The sequence below is a fragment of the Cuculus canorus genome, chromosome 2, assembly GCF_017976375.1.
Source record: "Cuculus canorus isolate bCucCan1 chromosome 2, bCucCan1.pri, whole genome shotgun sequence".
Lineage (NCBI taxonomy): Eukaryota > Metazoa > Chordata > Aves > Cuculiformes > Cuculidae > Cuculus > Cuculus canorus.
The window spans coordinates 50,462,565-50,481,180 of record NC_071402.1 but is presented as its reverse complement, the minus strand read 5'-3'; the positions used below and the strand labels follow the sequence as shown (position 1 = coordinate 50,481,180).

The 18,616-nt window shown below is 38.6% G+C and overlaps 1 protein-coding gene and 1 long non-coding RNA gene across 3 annotated transcripts in view; one reads left to right on the top strand and one right to left on the bottom strand.

The window, feature by feature from the left end:
• MIB1 (MIB E3 ubiquitin protein ligase 1) overlaps positions 1 to 18,616 on the top strand; it is an 80,968-nt gene that overhangs the window by 39,012 nt on the left and 23,340 nt on the right. For both annotated transcript variants that reach the window (XM_054058531.1, XM_009563246.2), the window contains exon 12: positions 911 to 1,062. In XM_054058531.1, the coding sequence (XP_053914506.1) occupies positions 911 to 1,062 (152 nt within the window). The remainder of the gene's footprint in view (positions 1 to 910; positions 1,063 to 18,616) is intronic.
• On the bottom strand, positions 1,069 to 11,414 carry LOC128851228 (uncharacterized). The gene is made up of 3 exons (XR_008448498.1): positions 10,690 to 11,414; positions 10,396 to 10,590; positions 1,069 to 9,041 (listed from the first exon to the last, which is right to left on the bottom strand). It is a non-coding gene; the product is annotated as an uncharacterized LOC128851228 (long non-coding RNA).

Below are 18,616 nucleotides of genomic sequence, written 5' to 3'. Positions count from 1 at the left end.
TATATGGTGTTAGAGTTTTACTGGAATCATAAATCTAGAGACTTTGCCTGTATAGCAGCAAATAAGCTTAAATGGATGTGTTTTCTTACTGTTAGTCTAGGGCATTCCTTTTCAGTCCAGCCATTTAGGTCCTTGAATAAATAACGTACAAAACACTTCTAGGAATAAAAAGTATTTTTCCCTTATTTGGGATATTTGAAAAATGAAAACGTCAAGCTAAAAATATAAATTCTTTGCCTGTTCAATTATACACTGAAATATTTTCATGTACCTTGTGTCCTATAATCTGATATAAGTCATAATGAGTTTAACAGCTTAATGTTGCTTATGCTATTGGCCTTTGCTTCATGGAAAATGATTCGCTTCAGTTAAAACAACAGATGTGCCTAAGTTTATTATTTGGACTGCATTTTATTTTGATTTGCTTATGCTTTTATTTTCACACTTACTTTTGGTATTGTCTTTTAAACGTAGTTAATATCTGTCTCAGTCTTGAGTTCATTACTCAGAATTCCCTGCCTCCGTCTGCCTGTCTGGTCTCCTCTCTTTTGCGTTAGGTTTGTTGTTGTCTTAGTACTCAGAAATTGTAACTTGGGCATCAGCTCCATCTAGATGGGAGACGCAGAGAAGTTGATGTCTTCAGTACTATGGGGTGCAAGGCTCTGGGTTTGAGTTCTGGTGGCAGTGTGACTGTAGGATATTGGAGACCTGGGTAGGATTACCCACTGAAGCATATTCAAAACCAGAGCGAGATCAGAAGTAGCTCCCTCTGAGCTCTTCAGTACAGCAACACTTTTAAGTCTGAGGAGTTGTTTTCTGTTTGTGTAGTCAGTTTGCTAGTAATAGTTAAGCATATTTTTCTTCAGTGTGGGTGCGTGCAAGAATTGATGGGAACTGTTTCTGGTTTTAGGATTCTGAAGGTGACACTCCACTTCATGACGCAATAAGTAAAAAGCGTGATGACATCCTTGCTGTGTTGTTAGAAGCTGGAGCAGATGTTACTATCACCAACAACAATGGGTTCAATGCTCTTCACCATGCTGCACTAAGAGGAAACCCTAGGTAAAGATTTGGTTTTAAAGATTATTTTATCATTTGTAAAAGGAAAACAAGTGCATGGGGGGGTAGAACTATGGAATTCTTTCAAAAGAACCTTAAAACTGCATGTAATTTTACAATTGGGCTCTATGATCTTAAAGATGTTTTCTGACCTAAACTATTCTGTGATTCTGCAAGTATATTTCTTAAATTTTGATGTTGCTTAGGTATGCAAATTTTTAATACTTGGGAAGATGTTATTAGAGTGAACCTACTAGTCTGCTCAGTTTAAGGCTGGCTTCGGATAACTCCAAATCCCAAAGAAATTTCCTGTTGTGGCTGTAAAATTTTGCCAATAAACGTTTCAATGAGTGAGTTCTTAATTAAGGTCTTAAGATAGGATTTGTAAAAAAGTTTCCCTTCTTGAATATTGGAATTGGGAAAGGGATTTGAGTTTTTAAGGAATTCTTGTATGTGAAGCTGTATTGCCTAGATAGAACTTAACAGAAGACTTGCTGCGTTGTTCTTGCTTATTACGTTGTGGATAAATGGTATTCTTCGGAGCTGTCCTTCTGGCAAGACTTCAATAGTATTTTATCATATGGCGGAGAATTCGGTATAGGTTACATAAAACAAGAAATGGGTTTATTTACTTGTTTAACTTTACTAAATCCTGCTTTTCAGTTGAGTGAGGTTGAACTAATAAGGCTCTATATTGATATATGGAAATGAAATCTGGCTTAGTCTCTTAGAACATCGCTATCAAGTCTGGTAGTTAAAAAGTAAACATAAGTATTGATATATGTATATGGAATCACAATTCAAAGGAAAAAGTAGTGGTTGAAAGCGTTGGTAGGAACAATAAATGTGTTTACTATTTTCTGTGGTGCTTGTAAAAAGGTCTGTAAGGGAACATGTTAAGGGCCTAGTGAAGGGAGCTTATTTTTGGCATTCAGAAGAAAATTCTCTTGAGTCTGACTTGGTAGCTTCTTTACCTAATGTGAATTCTCTGTGTGTACATAACAGCATTAGCCAGGAATTCTGTTTCCTGTCTTCAGTTACTGAGGTGGGATATTTCTTGTTAGGTTTTTGTTCTGTGATGCTTGTGTTAGTTGGTTTGTGTAATCTTGATCCCAATAGCAGATGCAGGGAAAGTGTATGGAAAAAAATGCTCTCCATGGGAATGCTGAAGTTTTTGTCTGTGGGTGGGTGTTTTGGGAGTGGCAAGTTTTTTTTCTTTGGAGAGATCCAAACCATAGTTAAGACTGGGTCAGTTTGATGCTTGGTAGGAAGTGAGGCGTAGTGCAATTTTTCCCAGAATCCTCTCTCCTTTACAAAAGTTTTTATTGGAAGAATAGGAGAATATTTCTTGTATTAATGATTTGAACCCTGTATAGGTTCTCCCTATACATGAGGTTTCACTTGCATCTAAACCAGTTAGACATGTAAAGCTGTTAGGTATCTACTTTCTTGGTTGGGCTTATATTCTGAACATGTCTGAAGCGTGTAAAAGGAGAGCATGTTGTCTCCCTCACTGAAGTAGTAGTCTCATTTGTGCATGGGATTAGTTATTTTATACATCAACCTGGGAAGGAATTAATGAAAATGAAATAAAAAGAAATGTATTTTGAAAAAAATGTAGTTCTCCCCCCGCCAAATCATTATAATAGTTTTATTCATTTAGGAGTTAAGTTGTATTTTCTTCAAGACTTCAGTGATGGTCGTTATAATTGTTGATTCTGTACTTCTACCACTGGCCTGTTTCTGAATGAAACCAAAAGTTTTGTATTTGCCTCTTTGTTTTTCTAATCTGTTAAATGCGCTGAGTGCAACCTATTTAAGACACTGTTAAAAATAGCCCCCTGAACTTTAGCTTGTAGCTGGTATAGGTCACAAGCAGTACATAATATATTCTGCTTGAAACCTTACTTAAAAGACCTATCTCTCCTGATCTAAGCTTTCCTGGATAGTTTGTGGCTTCAGGCTGAGGTGCCTGAATGCAATGCACTGAATTCACCTGCAGGTTAAAGATAAAAATGACTTTAAGGGGAATATAGATATATTGTGTTACTTTATAAATGTTATTTTAAAAGTTAAACATATAGTCACGTGCATATAAGCATGTATGCATGTGTTTATATCTATACTTGTAAAATACTATTTATATAAGTATTGATAAAGTCCACATCCATCTTCCTTATTAATGATAATAAAATAAACGCATGTGTTAAATGTGTTGATACCACAATAAAGTGAACTACATTGCCATAGAATTACTTCCAGTTGATATAAAAAAAGGTGTTTGGAACCAGTTTTATTTTCAGTGCAGAACCTAGTCTGCTTTCTGTTTGGATTCTGACCTTTACTAACAGTAGGGAGATAAATCTCCAAGATAAAAACCCACACAAACTGTGCTGAGAAGAACATTTGGAAGTGTTTCATTTTTCATATTAAAAAAATTACTATTTTAAACATTTGAGTATTACAGAAGTTTTACAAGGAAGATAGCAATTTTTTTCAAATAGCTTAGATTTGTCTCAGCAGTTAATATTCCGTGACGGTTTGGCAGTGTTTTCTGAAAGTCAAGGTGTAGAGTGTTTTGGAGAGCTTTCTATTGCTAGTGGAATATATCTCCTTGTAATGATTTGCTGCTTTTCTTGCCTTGTGAATTGGTACAGAAACAGGACTTCTGTTTTTTCCTGCTAATGTATGATTTTAAAACATAGAATGGAGGTTATTCAGTTTATGCTGTAGGTAGCTTTCAACTTCTGCACGGGGGATGGAGCTAAAAAAAATTTAGATGAAGTTAAGGTTTTATATAATACATGGTTTCTTGTTCATGATTTTTAACTGAGTTGTATTAAAAGTGCATTTATTTTGGACTTTTTTTCAAAGTACTGTGAACCTCAAAGCTTGTCAGACTCTTCCTCTTCAGTGTTAATGAGATTTTTCAGACAGAAAAAGGAGAGTACAATTTGAAAGTACTGTACAGGTTGGTTATTTTTGCCGTGTTATCAACTCTTGGTTATGTTTGATCTATTCACATACCTGTGACTTCAGATTTTTGAGCTGAAGACATAACTCTGAAGTGTAGGCGTATTGTATATCCGCTGTCCCAGTTAGTTTTAGGTTTGATTGTATCTCATGAAAAGAGCTGTATTCACACTGCAGCAAGCATCTTAAATAGATGAGGCTGCTTTTAGAGCTGACCTGACTTTGCACATGCGTAACACTGGTTCTTCAGAGTAATAAATTCTGCTGGGCTTCAAATGAAAAATTACAGTCTTGGGGTAAGATGCAGGTGTCATCCATTGCTGTCCAAGAGCAAGGACTGTCATTTTCATGTTCATTAACTAGCACGATTATGATTTAAAATGGAATTGTAATTTTTCCTCATGATTGTCTTATTAGACAGACCTGCCCTTGGTTTTAGGTTTGCGGATGGCTTGAACTGGTTGGCAGTGGAATTTTTAACTGTAGCAATTCATTTTCAAGGTGGGGTTTCTTACCTCTAATTAGTGTTAATGAGCATCTCTGATTTAAGTGCTGTTTTGTTGTGAAGGTCCTCAAAGAGGCAAGTTCTGAGGTAATCAGAGTACAGTTGTTTTCTGAACCAGTAAAAGTGATTTTTATGCTTTCATATTTGCAATCCTGACAGTAAGTGTAGGCTGAAGCTGAGTGCAAAAAAACCCCATATTCCTAAAACTTATCACATTATATTAAAATGCTTTGAAAGAATACTTTTGTTCAGGTTGGTTTGGAGAAAGAATATAATCTCCGAGAGCACAGCTATAATTAGATGGCAGGTTCGCCTGTAGCTGTTGGGGTCATTGACAAATTTATTATCTTTAAATAGTAAATATGCCCAGTGTACAAGATGGCAAATACAGTTCCTACCCTGTAGAGTTTCCTCCCCTGTGTAATTAAAAAAAACAGAGGGAAGGGGATGGAAGGAAGAGAAGGCTGCCCTCAAAGCACACCTGCCCTACCAATACTGTCCAGGATTGCTTCCTGTTGATCTCTTTATTGGTCATTTCTGCTACAAAGGGCAACAGACTTGAAGGAAAAATGCAAGAGACAATAAATCATTGGAAAATGTGTTTATTTCACAGCTTACCTATCTTCTTTTATACATGTTGTAGGAGATGAACATTCACTGCATATGGGCAGAATATTAAACACAGTAGCTGTTTATTTACAAATACAACCTTGGAATTTCCTATTATACAGAATTTGCTACGCACCTTGTTACCTCCCATCTTCAAGCTGCCTGGAGTAATTGAACTCAACTACTGAGAGAACTGCATATTTGCTCTGAGCGTACTTAGTGTCCATTTTTAAACACATAAGAAATCCAGCAGTGATCAATGCATAGCTACAGCTGGTTGAAGGGGACCAAATCCATTGAAGAGGTGATTTGGTTCCATTTTACCAGCTTTAGCAAAGCATTGGAATGCAGGAAGGTTATAATTCAGTAACGTATTTTTAACTACGTGAACAGTTCACAAAGAGCATGCGGCTTTCCTCTGTGTTACAGGTTTGTTTCTAGTCAATGCAAATCTAAATTACTTCACTAGTTTGAGGATGGCAAAATGGGAAGCTGTGTAACAGAAAGGCCTGTACAGCAAACTTGTACAAGTTTGCTCCTTCCTCAAGTATTTCCTTGAGGTTCTTTGGATAAGTCTCAGATGAAATTATAGTCACAGTTTAACTTTTTTTTTTTCTGTCTGCAGTAATGAAATTCTAGAGCGGTGACCAGAAACTTCAGTCTTAAAATTTCTACTCGTGTAGGACTGCCTTGCCTCTTGGTATTAAACCTTAGTAGGGAGGTTTTTGTTCCCTTCCCCCTCATCCTGCCTGCCCCCCCCCCCCCCATTTTTTGGCAGGTTCCCTTTTGCAGCTGCTTTGGTGCTGTAGTTGGTTAGCACAAGTATAAATGTCAAGTGCTTTCCATTCCATTACTATATCACTGGTTGGTATTAACTTTTTAGGAATTATTATATAATGTAGCAGGATAGATAATTTTTTTCACCCTGATCGCACATGTAAAAACGTTTCATGCCAGGAAAACACCACTGTTAAAGAATTATCTGGAGCTCCGTCTGATTTCTTCTAAATTAAAGCCCTTAATACATTTCTGCATGCTCATGCAGCTTTTTTTATGCTCTGTGCCGAGTTTTTTTTGAGCTTTGACTGCAGTGGGAAGAAGAGGGCAGCCTGAGTTCAAGCCATTCAGCAGTAAGGAGTGTGTCAAGTATAGCCTGCATCTGTTTGTGGCGTAGTCTGGTGCTGGTGAGAAGATTTATGTAAATATATTCCCAACACCATGTATCCTAATAGAAACGTAGCAGGTGTGTCGCTTGGACTTAAGCATTAAAGATGGCTATAAAGTTAGTTTCTATTTTTATCGGTTATACAGGAACTATTTTACCGATACAGCTGCTCAAGTGTGCTTTTGGATGGCAATACAGTTTCATGTACTGGCCATATCGGGACAAAAAACGGCTGTGGAAAAAAAGCCGTGTAGCATTTGATAATGTCAGCATCTGTTATCCCTGTCAGTCACACAGTTGAAATGTTTGAGTTACAACTGTGTCAGCAGATGCCCAGAGTTCAACGTGTGCTCGGTTAAAACTGAACAGCTGATCTAAGTGATGGATGTGACATTTCAGAGTGACTGGATATGTATTCTTAGAGATTTGCTAACATGAACTCACAGGAAGCAATGTCGACTTATAATTTTAACTTTTGTATCACTCTGCACTTTCATTTTGTTTCGGAATAGCATTGCCATGTTATACAAAGAAGACAAGAAAGTACACAACATGATGAATTGTTACCAAAACCCTTTCAAAATAAGCTGAAGCTGTTAAAAAGTTGGTCTGACAATGTAGTGGAAGTGAAATCCCTTGATAGTGAGGACAGGAACTCCTCGAGAAAAGCAGTAAATGCTTAGCAATTAACCCCTCTGTAAAGCTGTTCGTAATAACTAATTGCTTCTGTGGGCATGATTGAGTTCAGTAGCATTGCTCCATTTAGAAAAGCTACTACAGTTTCATTTGTTTCCTACTAAAAAACAGGTTTTAATTTAGATGTTAAGGTACTGCAGTCTTCAGGACAAAATATCTGCTCGTGAGAGAAATAGATTTAAAGCAAATACTAATGTTTTTACTCAAAATAGTTATGATAAGATAATGTTTCTTCTTGCATATAAATTATTCTGTAGTTTGAGGTATTATAAATAGCAGGCTATGTGTGTAATTAGCTATTTGAGAATTATATGAGTATTTAAAAGTACAATTCTTCATCTAAAAATGGTGCTTTAGCTTTCCCCCCCGACATTTTAGTGAGCATGGGGGTAGAGTTAGAACCTTTAGTCGGGGCCAAATGTGCCTACTTGTTGTAGTCATACTCTGTTTAATGACTGCTTTTAGAAGGCTGCTGTCATGAATAGGAATGGCTGGATCCATTAGCCAGGAGGTATTTCCTTGTATTTTTCCTTACTCCTGAATGTGATGCTGAGTGTCTTTGCCTAGGGGTGATGTGTCCTGGTGTATTTTAATTAATATTGGTTTTAGAACTTGAAACTGTTGCAGAATCCTTTTAGTTTTCTGAATGCTATGAATTTTTCAAAATATTGGTCATATTTCCATGGCCAATTTTCTTAAATTTGCATTTAAAATAAATTCAGCTTATTTGAAAATAGCATTTAAGATAACTTACCTCCTAGGTTGTATTTCTCATTTGTGTTTTCGTTTAGGAATCTGTCAATAGCTTTAATCCGCTGACTAGTGACTGTGGCCTAGAAATCTCTGTATTGTCACTTTCTGTGCATAAACCTGACATGGCACTTTGTATCGAAGAGCTCAGTGAGCATAATAAGTGCTGATTTGGAGAAAATTCCAACTTAAGTCTCGCATATTAAATTGCAGAAGTTATCACACTCAACTGTTTTTGCTCTCCTTTTCTCTAAACTATAGTTGTAAATTCTTAGCTGTTTCTACTTGTGTCCTAGCTGCAACCTTTAGATTAAATATTCTATGGTAGATGTAAATTTTAACTGCTACCATCTGAAGTACATGGAACTGGTGGTGATTAATAAAACAGTGGCTTGTTTTTAATGAGATAACGTTTTGATAATCAGGCTTTTAAGATTAGTTTAGGATCTATTAAGTGAAGAGTGCTGGTGATGATAAATTTTGCAGCTATGCTGCTGTCTTAATCAGTGCATTTCAAGGGCTCATTTCCAGCCTTGTTTTGAATTCTTAGTTTACAACTGATATGGTGCTTATCAGCTGTAAACAATTCTTTCTACCCACATTTATAGTCACTTAATGTAATGTTTTATGGTTTGCTACTAACAAGTTAGGGGGTTATTTTGGCAATACCAGCTGACCCTTAGCAAGATAATTTGTCACATGAATGTCACTCAAACAAGAGGGAAACCTGTTTCTTCCAGCAGCTGTTTAGTTTCCTCTTACTGGTCGTTCTGTGCCTGCCAAAAATACATACTTCTTTACATTCCATAGCATTGTATGTTCATATGGGTACATAAAGAAGTATGTACTCTGAGCAGGTACACGTAGAGTTGCTTGACTACCTGTCAGATGAACCTGAAAAATATTTTGCTGCTTTCCACTGCTGTCATTAGATAAAACTCAGGCTGGCAATTCTTTGAAAGAGCAATGTTACAATTAATTGGTGGTGAAAAATAAACTTATTGTTTTAACTGAACTTTACAATGCAATTTACCTGCATGGTGGCTTAAAGCCGGTTACAGTTCATTGTTCTGGGATGGCATGGACATTAGAAGCGCTTCTCCGATTTTTGCAGCCGCTTGCTGTTTGTTCTGAGTGATCATGTTTGAGCGGAGAGTTGAATTGTTGGAAGTTTTGCAATATGTTTTCTTGAAATTCATAGTTGTATTCCACTGTCAAACCTTCAGCTTCCTCCCAGGTCTTCTAGCAGATTTCCATGCTGATGTGCAGTTTGCACCAAGTGTCCTGAAGAGAAGTATAGACTCATCTAATATGGCAGTCATAAACCTACTTTTCTACCCTCCCCAATCCCACTTCCATGCTTTTCTGCATCCCACCCCATATTCTGCAAACTCTTTGCAGGTTTATGCTGATTTCAGCTATAGTTCAGAGTGGGTTAGTTTGTTTTAAACAACAACAACCCCCTGACCAAAACAAACAAATGAAAAAAGCACCCCAACCAGAGTATGGCACCGGTGATCTTGCTTATCGTAAAGATGATGACATCGAATTAAGAAAACAACCTCTAACTGCTGAGAGAGGATTTGGATTGTTAGGCCGAAGGTCGTATGTGAAAGCTAATACCTATGTAACACTTCTGCAAGCAGATTTTCCCATTTTTTAAAATTGGCACTCACCTGCTTCGGTCAAAATCTTGTCCACACTTGGAATATTTGATAATGAAAAAAAAAACCAACAAACCCTCAAAGAAACAAGTGTCGCGTTTAACCCTGTTCTGTCAGACTCAGTGTGCTTTGGTTTGGTACGGTAGTTAAATATTTGAGGTACGGTATGGTTTCGACTTCGAAGGAGCTGTCATATACAGCTTACGGTTGCTTAATTTACTTTTCAGGAGTTGATTTGGGTTACAGTAAAGAGTAACCTTTATCTTTACCATGTTAGAAGGTAAATTTGAAATAAACTTAACAACTAGCAAATGTAGCAGTCGCAAGGGAAGCTGAGAGTAGAGGAAGTAAGGGGTTTCTGCAGCTTGTGACAAAAACCTAGTGCAGCTGATAGAGAGCAAATCAGAGTGTAGCAGTAGCTAGCACAGTACTACAAGGAGAAACAGCAATGCAGCATTAGAATCACAGCAGTCACATTCTAGTTTTTAAGTAGGTTGTTTTCATGTACGTCTGAGAGAAAGCACCTTGAAAATTTTGCTTAGACCCTACTTGAGAACTCGGCATCGTACTATCACACTGTTCATTAGATTTTCTTTTTAAAGTTGGTAATTTTTTTTTTTGTAGTTGTGCATAGGAAGATAAGAATATATACATCACTGAATTGAGCAATCAGTTAATGGCATTGCAATTTTTGAGTTCATCTCCTTTAAAAAGAATTCCGCCTACCAAGCAAGTTGGGATTTTGTTTTTTTCTTTGCTATGAAATTTGGACTAATGTTGTTTTCTTTCAACCTGCTCTTTACACTACAAATGCTTGGTACTTTAACACACTCCAAATTAAGCTGTTCCCAGCATAGAGGGATTAACATAACAGGAAAAAAAAGAAACATTCTAGTAAATAAGTTATACATGCAGAAAGTCATAGGCATCCTTTAAACGTGCAGAATAATGTAGGTCTCCTGACGTTCTATTACCTGTAAGCTTAGTATCATGCAGCATTTGCAGTTGGAAGAGAGGTAATGACCTAGAGACACATCAGCAGCAGCCATCTCATCCTGAGTGCTCTCTCACTCTATTCGCTGAATCAGCTCTTCGTTACATGGGAGGGGGAGGCAAGGGGGGGGTGAATGTCGGTGCATACAGTACCTCACCACCTTAAATAGATAAAACTTTAAAGAGAAAAAAAAAAAGCATGAAGATGGGTGCCTAATTGGCACCTGCTGCCTTTCTTGGAAGGCTAAAATATGGATGATGTATAGAAATTATACCTTATGTCTGCTGGACTGAAAGTTAAGACTCCAAGGATAGATGCTAGGAAGCCAAGGGAAGGTGAACTTAGCCCACTGTCAGATGAAAATAATCACAGGAAAAAGAAAAGAGGAAAAAAAAATACCATGACAAAAAACTGAAAACTGAGCCCCCAAAAGTTGGAGTTGCTTCCAAAAAAAAAACAAAAAAAAAAGAAAAAGAGGCACAAAAAAAAGGCGCAATCGACTCCCCCCTCCCCCGGCAAATATTGGTTTCTTCTAGTTCCTTAGATATTGCACTGCATCTTTTCTTGCTTGAGGTTATGTTTCCAGGCTTAACTGTAGGCAGGTCTGTGTTGAAGCTACTTTCCATCTTCAGAGGTCAAGTCAGCTAGCGAGGTCAGGGCTCCCGCGCGCACACTACAGAAGACACCAACCGTATTTCCCACTCAGGGGGCACCAGCAAAACTGTTACGGCTTTATAGGCAGCTAAGCATTTGAAACATGCACTCCCAGGCAAACAGGCTCTCTTGTGCCTCTCTCTTCCCTGACCATATTTAGTCAACCATTGCAAAAAATAGTCTCTCAGCTGTCGAGTGTCGATCCGGCGGCGGAGGGAGTCTCTATCCAGTTCTCTGCCTATTGATTGTGCAGCCTGCACTTCCACTGCTGCCCAGCCATTTGTCCCCAGGTTTTTTTAGCACTGCCAAATAAAGCGCTCTCTCGTGTTTCAGTTAGATTTCCCAGGTTTTCACTGAGCTTGCGCTGCTACTAGTAAACCCTGGTGAGGTTGTCACTATACTTAGAAACACCAAGCGGGGGGAGAAGAGGTGGGGGGGGAGGCAGCCCTGCTAGTAACAAGGCAAGGACTTTGCGCAGATATAGAACAATAAATATCTTGCGCTGCCACAGCAGGTTGTGTAACCTTCTTTCTAGATCAGTGAAAAATGCCATGAGTAACAACGCGCCAGTTAACCCGAGGTCTAGGCAGCCTTGTTCTACATCTCGTTCTAAGTTTTCAGCAGCAAATCACACTGTTATTTTATAAAAAAGAAGCTGGTGCCAATTTGTGGCCCCACATTTCCATATGCAAATCAAGTTAGAAGCTATTTTAAAAACCTTTAATTAGTACATTGGTTTAATTACATACTGCTGTGTTTAATAATTCTATAGTGTTTTGTTTATAATGCTTAGCTGTAAAATTACTTTTTTAAAAAATAAATGCATGTGTAAATTAGGTGCTGCTCTTTTTTGGAAAAAACTTCAAATGTTTTAGCAGAATAAAAAAGAAATCAAGTGAACAGCTCAGCCCATTAATCTGACTTTCATATGTACAAAATTGGCCTATAACAAAACTAATAACTACACATGCAGAATATGGAGAGGCATTTTCCATATGCGTAGGGAATATATGCAGTGTTTTCTTCAGAAAATTAAAAAGCAACTGAAATTTAGCTATTTAAATACAAAAAGGAACCCAGATACTTCAAGAGTCGGACAAAATTCTTTATGTTGCTGAGGAGCAAGAAGAGTGAAAAAGCAGAAAAGTCCTCAATCTAAAATTAAACTTATGATATGAAAGTATCAATGAACATTAAAGTAATTAGTAGTTATCAATAAGTCAAAAGTCAGTACTGTAGGGTAGAATGTGAATTCCTGAACAAACTGCTATCTTGGATTTATACTTCCCTTGCTCCCTCTTTTTGTGTTGATTTTGTCTTATCCTTGGGAGCTGCTTACCTTGTAACTTTTGTTGCGGTTTAACTTTCTGTTAAATGTCACATTTTTCCATTGCTCTTTCTTGAATTTCATAATCATGCACCGCAGACAAAATTGTTGTGTAAGGTCAAAGTGAATGCAAAATATGGTTTTGTTAATTCCATGTAAAATTCTACGTGCCATTGTTTTTCTCTCACGTATATTGAAAATGATTTTTTAAATGCCAAGAGTTAGTTGAAAATCTGGGAGAGAAAAAGAAGGAAACAGCTTGCCTACTTAAACTTGTGCTGACTAGGCCATCAGTCAAATACGAAACGCTGAACTCTAATTTCAAGATACAATGTGCTCAGTAATACTAGTACTAAGGTGTTAACCTATTCTTTGTTACTTGTTCCTCAGGGATACTTCCTCCTTCATTCTTCCAGTCTAGCTCCCTATACTGCAGAGCGAGTGTGGTGTGAACCAGATCAGGGAGTTGATTTGGCTTAAAATTGTGTGCTGACATGCACTTAAGGTCATATCGTTGCCAAAAATAGCACTGCCCTGCTCCTGTGTTACTTCTTGCACTATGTTGGTACAAATATTTCTTTGGCTTTGCAGTGTGCAGGCTCAGAGTTCTGTTCTGTGTGAGAAATAACCCAACAAAAAGGGGTAACTTTTTAGATGCTGTATTTGGACCACATTTTTGGAGTGTTTTTTGAGCAGAGGTGGCGGTCAGAGGACAAGAATGGCATTGATAAAAAGTAGTCTTGCTCCTGTGGTCTTGTAAAATGCACGTCCGACTACATAGCCTTAGAAGAAAACTTTTCAATGGAAACTGTCTTTTAATCTGGTCTGTTCCTTCAACTGCTGGAGGATGTAACAGGAAACAGATGAACAGGCTTAGCTGAGCCAGGCGGAAAAAGTAGAGAAGAGAGTGTGTAATACTTCAAGCCAGAATGCTGTAAAACATCTTACAGTATGAAACCATGTAACACTGAGACAGTGGAAAGCTGACTTGAGGGAGCTTTCATTACAACCCCTGGAGGTACGATTCCTGATAAGTTTATGCTGATTTAAGACTTTGCTTCTGGAAAGGGCAGTCTGCCCTCCATGTAACTCCGGCTTCATCTTTTCCTTGTTCAGTTGCTTTGAGTGATCGTGAAGTCGCAGGGTGAGTTGGTTATCTCATTGATCTGTCTGAAAGCAAACTTGTCAAATTGGGAGGCTGGCAGGTTGCTTCCCTCACTAGACAATGACGTGTCTGTAGAGCCAACATAATACAGGAACTGAAGTACAGGGCAAAGTGGGATTGTGCCTTTCAGTGGGAATTGAAGTTAGATCTGCTTATGCTGATTGTGAAGTGGCCTTTCGCTTTTTCTGTAACTAAGTATCTGTTCTTTAAAAGAAAACCACACAAACCCCCAAATGCCGAACAAACAAAACCACCTCACCACCATCCCACAACCCCGCAGCCTTCCTTGTTTAAGTCATTCTGCAGACAAATTGCAGTTTGTAGCAGAGAATCTTCTCTAGTTTTTATTTGTATATTTTTTAAAGTACGTGGAAGGCTGCCTTTGCAGTTAATGCTATATCTGGATTTTTTTTTTTATATGGCAAGGTGCTAGTTTCATCTTTCTTACCAGTATATTTAACTTGTAGATGTTTCAAATAAATTCATTATTGTATGTGACATTCTCAGGTAGTGCTGATGAGCATCTGTAAAAGTTATGAGGAAAATACTGCATAAGGAAAGAGATTTTATATGTAGCTTGATGATAAATAATATACTATTTGTTAACTTCTAGTAGTATCAGTGGTTTTTTTAATGTAACTCATGTTGGCAGCTGGTGTTAAAACAACTGCTCTGTGTGGCTAAAAAAGAATCAGGGTGTTGTTCGGATGGGTGATGCATTTTATGTTGCAAATACAAAACTAATGCTGTTGAATTTGCATTGTACTATTATTTATAATTTAAATATGACATATACATATTATGGTGTGGTTCCAGACTCTCTAAAAACCTGAATTTAAATAAAGGGGGAAGAAAAAAGGAAAAAATACTGGTGTGGTGAGGTCAAATTAAAGGTGCATGCAGCAGCAGCAGCAGTGGCACTTGCTGTTATTCTTCTACATCTCTAATTAGATCTAACAGTGTAAATGTGTGTTCTTTCTACCAAATCACTTCTAACTATTAGAGCTTTGACTGTCATCTTATGTAGATGAATTATGTGAATTGTGGGGGGCTTTAAAAGTCATTTTCCAGACCAAACAGCTGGGTCTGGGAAAGCAACAGGTACCTTGATCTCGGCCACCTACATGCGCATGCTTTCTTGCTAGCTTTTTCACTGAGGCAGGTGTTTAGCTCCTATGAAAGAAACACTTTCCTCACGCCCTTCAAAGCTATACAGACAACTCCTCAAAAATTTTCACTCAAGTCTTTTTCTTTTGCTGTCCCATCTAGAAAATTTCAGAACATTCAAAAGATCATCCAACTGAAAAAGCCCCAAAAATCTCTATAAACTTCTTCCTGATCTGAAAATACTGCAGAGGTACAAATGCTGGAGCTTACATGTTACAAATTTTTTTTCATTAGTAATACTTTAGTAATAATCTTTAAATCGTAGAATAGTTTGGGTTGGAAGGGACCTTAAAGATGATCTAGTTCCAACCCCCTGCCATGGGCAGGTACACTTCCCAGTAGATCAGGCTGCCCAAGGCCCTATCCAAGCTGGCCTTGAACACCTCCAGGAATGGGGCATCCACAACTTCCCTGGGCAATCTGTGCCAGTGCCTCACCACCCTCATCATAGAGAATCGTTTCCTAATGCCTAATCTAAATCTTCTGCCTTCCAATTTAAAGCCATTCTCCCTTGTCCTATCACTCCATGCCCTTGTAAAAAGTCCCTCCCCAGCTTTCCTGTAGGTACCGGAAAGTCGCTATAAGTTCTCCTTGTAGCCTTCTCTTCTCCAGGCTGAACAAGCCCAACTCTCAGCCTGTCCTCATATGGGAGGTCCTCCAGCCCTCTAATCATCTCTATAGCCCTCCTCTGGACCTGTTCCAAAAGTTCCATATCCTCCTTATGTTGGGGATTCCAGATCTGGACACAGGTATTCCAAATAGGGTCTCACGAGAGTGGAGTAGAGGGGCAGAATCCCCTCCCTCGCCCTGCTGGCCACGCTTCTTTTGATGCAGCCCAGGACACGGTTGGCCTTCTGGGCTGCAAGCGCACATTGCCGGCTCATGTCCAGCTTCTCATTGACCAGCACCCCAAGTCCATCTCCACAGGGCAACTCTCAATCACATTATCCCCCATCCTTTACTGAAATCGGGGATTGCCCCAAACCAGATGTAGGACCTTGCACTTGGCCTTGTTGAATGTGTGATTTCAGTGTTTCAATAAATTTTTAAGCATCTCCTAAATCATCTCTGTCTGCTCAATGTAATATGTAACAACTGAATACACTGAAGACAACAGCCTGAAGAGTTGTCTTCAGCTGATTTCAGGGTCACGGTTACTGTTACTTCACTGATTTCTTGATCTCTTCAGTACACTGGCGCTGAAAGTAGTCTGTGATCTGTTTTAATGTATACCAGATGAAATCAAGTTTTCAGTACCACGTCTGTGTTGTGGTCCTGAAAACGGAGCAGTACAACTTGGCTTCTTCTGTAATACTTCATGTGGAGAAGTTAATCAAGAGTTGCTGTGTAATTGGCATGCTACATTAATTCACTAATATGACTTTTTGTGATATAGCACGTGACTGTTCCCATGAGTTCTGTTCTGAATGGTAGCCATGTAGCTGTCAGAATTTTGGCAGCAGCTCTAGATAATCCTGCAAAATGGAATAGCTGTAGGAGGGAAGGCTGCAGTGTGAAGGAAAGGATCTTGTGCATTAAAAGAAACTACATCTCGGCTAATGAGAAGGAAGATGCAGCCACTGAGCATTGTAAAAGAATTTGCCATTTGTAGCATATTAACATCTTGCAGAATTTTAAGGTGTCATGTTCATAGAACCATCCGTTCTTCCTGCTGTTCAGTAATTAAACAGTCTGAAAATGAGAGAAATGTGGTCTCTGCTTGCATGAACAGAAGCAGCTGAGGAGTAGTCACTGGCCCTGTGATGCTTCTCTGTGGAAGTGAGATAAATATCTGTTACACAAAGATGCTTGTTTTGTTTTGTTGGTCTTTTGTTTTTTTCAGTAGGGCCAATACAATTTGAAAGCATCCAGAAGTGTAGCAGGCATCCCATTTGTATGAAAGTGAGAATGCCTCCAAATATTTTACAGTTGAACTTCAGATGAAATTTTTTCCTGGTATTTGACAGCAAACTAAATAGAAAAATATTTGAAAAAGAATCTGGTACAGCTCGCGCTCTTGCAAGTATTAGGATAGTGAAATTTTTCATAGCATACCAAATATTAAGTTGATTAGTTTTGAAAAGCAGGAAAGGTGTTAAAGAAATGGCAACAACAATTCTGAGGTATTTTCATTTTCTGTGTATCTGTTAAATAGAATAAAATTTAAAGTACAGTCACACGCTTTATCTGTGGAATCGGCTATTTCCTTATTTCTTTCCTGAAAAAAAGATATAAAATATCGTCTCAATTGGTTAAGACGGTTTCTTGTTTTGTGACTGGAACAACTTTGGGGACAAGCTGGCTATAATTAGAGATCTGAGTGGTGGTGCCTTCCCATAGCATTCCTCAAGTTGTAGTTGAAGTTGTGAAAAAGAATGTTTCTTGACTTCAGTTTGGGTTTTTTTTTCCGTTGGTTATTGTGGCCCCTCCTTTTACTGGTCCCGCACAGTGGCTGTATTGCTTCTGTCAGCTGTAAGGAGTTTTCAGGTGATTTTTTGCAGTGGCTTTTAGATGACTCGCAGTTGATACTCTAGAGCTTTATGGCATCTTTAGAACCTGACAGATGAAGATAAAGAGCTTACGGCACATGATACCCTGTGGGAAGCCACTGTGAAAAGGAGGCGGGCTTGTGCTGGTGTTACTGGGTGCTCCTGAGGCGTGGTCTGCATCAGCCCAGCTTTTTGAAGAACTGGTGGTGGTGTGCCCAAGTACAGTCCAGATATGATGTCAACCACGGTGCTCCAGACTTCGTCCCTCTCTAAGGCAGCTACAAACAGTTCTGATGTTTTGAACCAGATATACGTATATATCCCAGTTTTGAAAACCCATAATTTCGTTACAAAATAATTGATCTTTACTAATGCAACTAATACGGGTTTTTTTGCCACATTTCATACAGCTTTGGTAACTTGTGTTTTACTAAATTGTATCCTCAGTTTTGGAAACTCCTGCATAAGGTAATCTCTCAAAGAATTAATGTTGGTGGTTGGTTGAGGTTTATTTTCCAAATATGCTAGTCTTTTTTCCCTAGTACGTGACAGAGCTGTAGAAGGCGTTATGAATAGAAGCTGAGCAATGATTCACAATAAGCAGTGTACAATCTGTTAAGTTTTGTTGTCATATTTTGCTGTGTTACAAGTGATGTGGAATGTGAGCAAGTGACAAGCTTAGTCTTGCCAGGAAAAGAAAAAAAAAAAACTTGTGAAGGTGAGAATATATTCTAATTTGTCTGGTGGATGGGAAACTTGACATGAGCTATCAAAGTGCACTTGCAGCCCATGAGGCCAACCATAGTCTGGGCTGCATCAAAAGAGGAGTGGCCAGCAGGGTGAGGGAGGGGATTCTGCCCCTCTGTTCCTCTCCTCTGAGACATCATCTGGAATACTGTGTCCAGTTCTGGAATCCTTAACATAAGAAGGATACGGAACTGTTGGAACGGGTTAGAGGAGAGCCATGAAGATGATCTGAGAGTGGGAGCATCTCTGCTAGGAAGATAGGCTGAGATAGTTTGGGTTATTCAGCCTGGAGAAGAGAAGGCTCTGGAGAAACCTTATAGCGACCTGGAGGGGCTACAGGGAAGCTGGGGAGGGACTTTTTAAAGAAAATAAATCCCCTTTCTTTAGTAGGCGTCGTGGTAAGCACATACAGAAGTAGGGTGGAGTACTAGATACTGCTATGGTGTATTATACTCAGCTGCTATCTGTTCCACTAATTTATAATTCCAGCATTCATTTTGTCTGTGCCTAGGAGTTCTTAACTCAAAATTGAAGAAGTCTTAACTGTTACAGCCCACGGCATCGGTTTGTAAAATGGTGGTTTTAGAGAAACTTTATGTAGTGGAACTTGCCCATTAAATAATTAAGTAAAGGCTGCTGTAAGGATTACGAA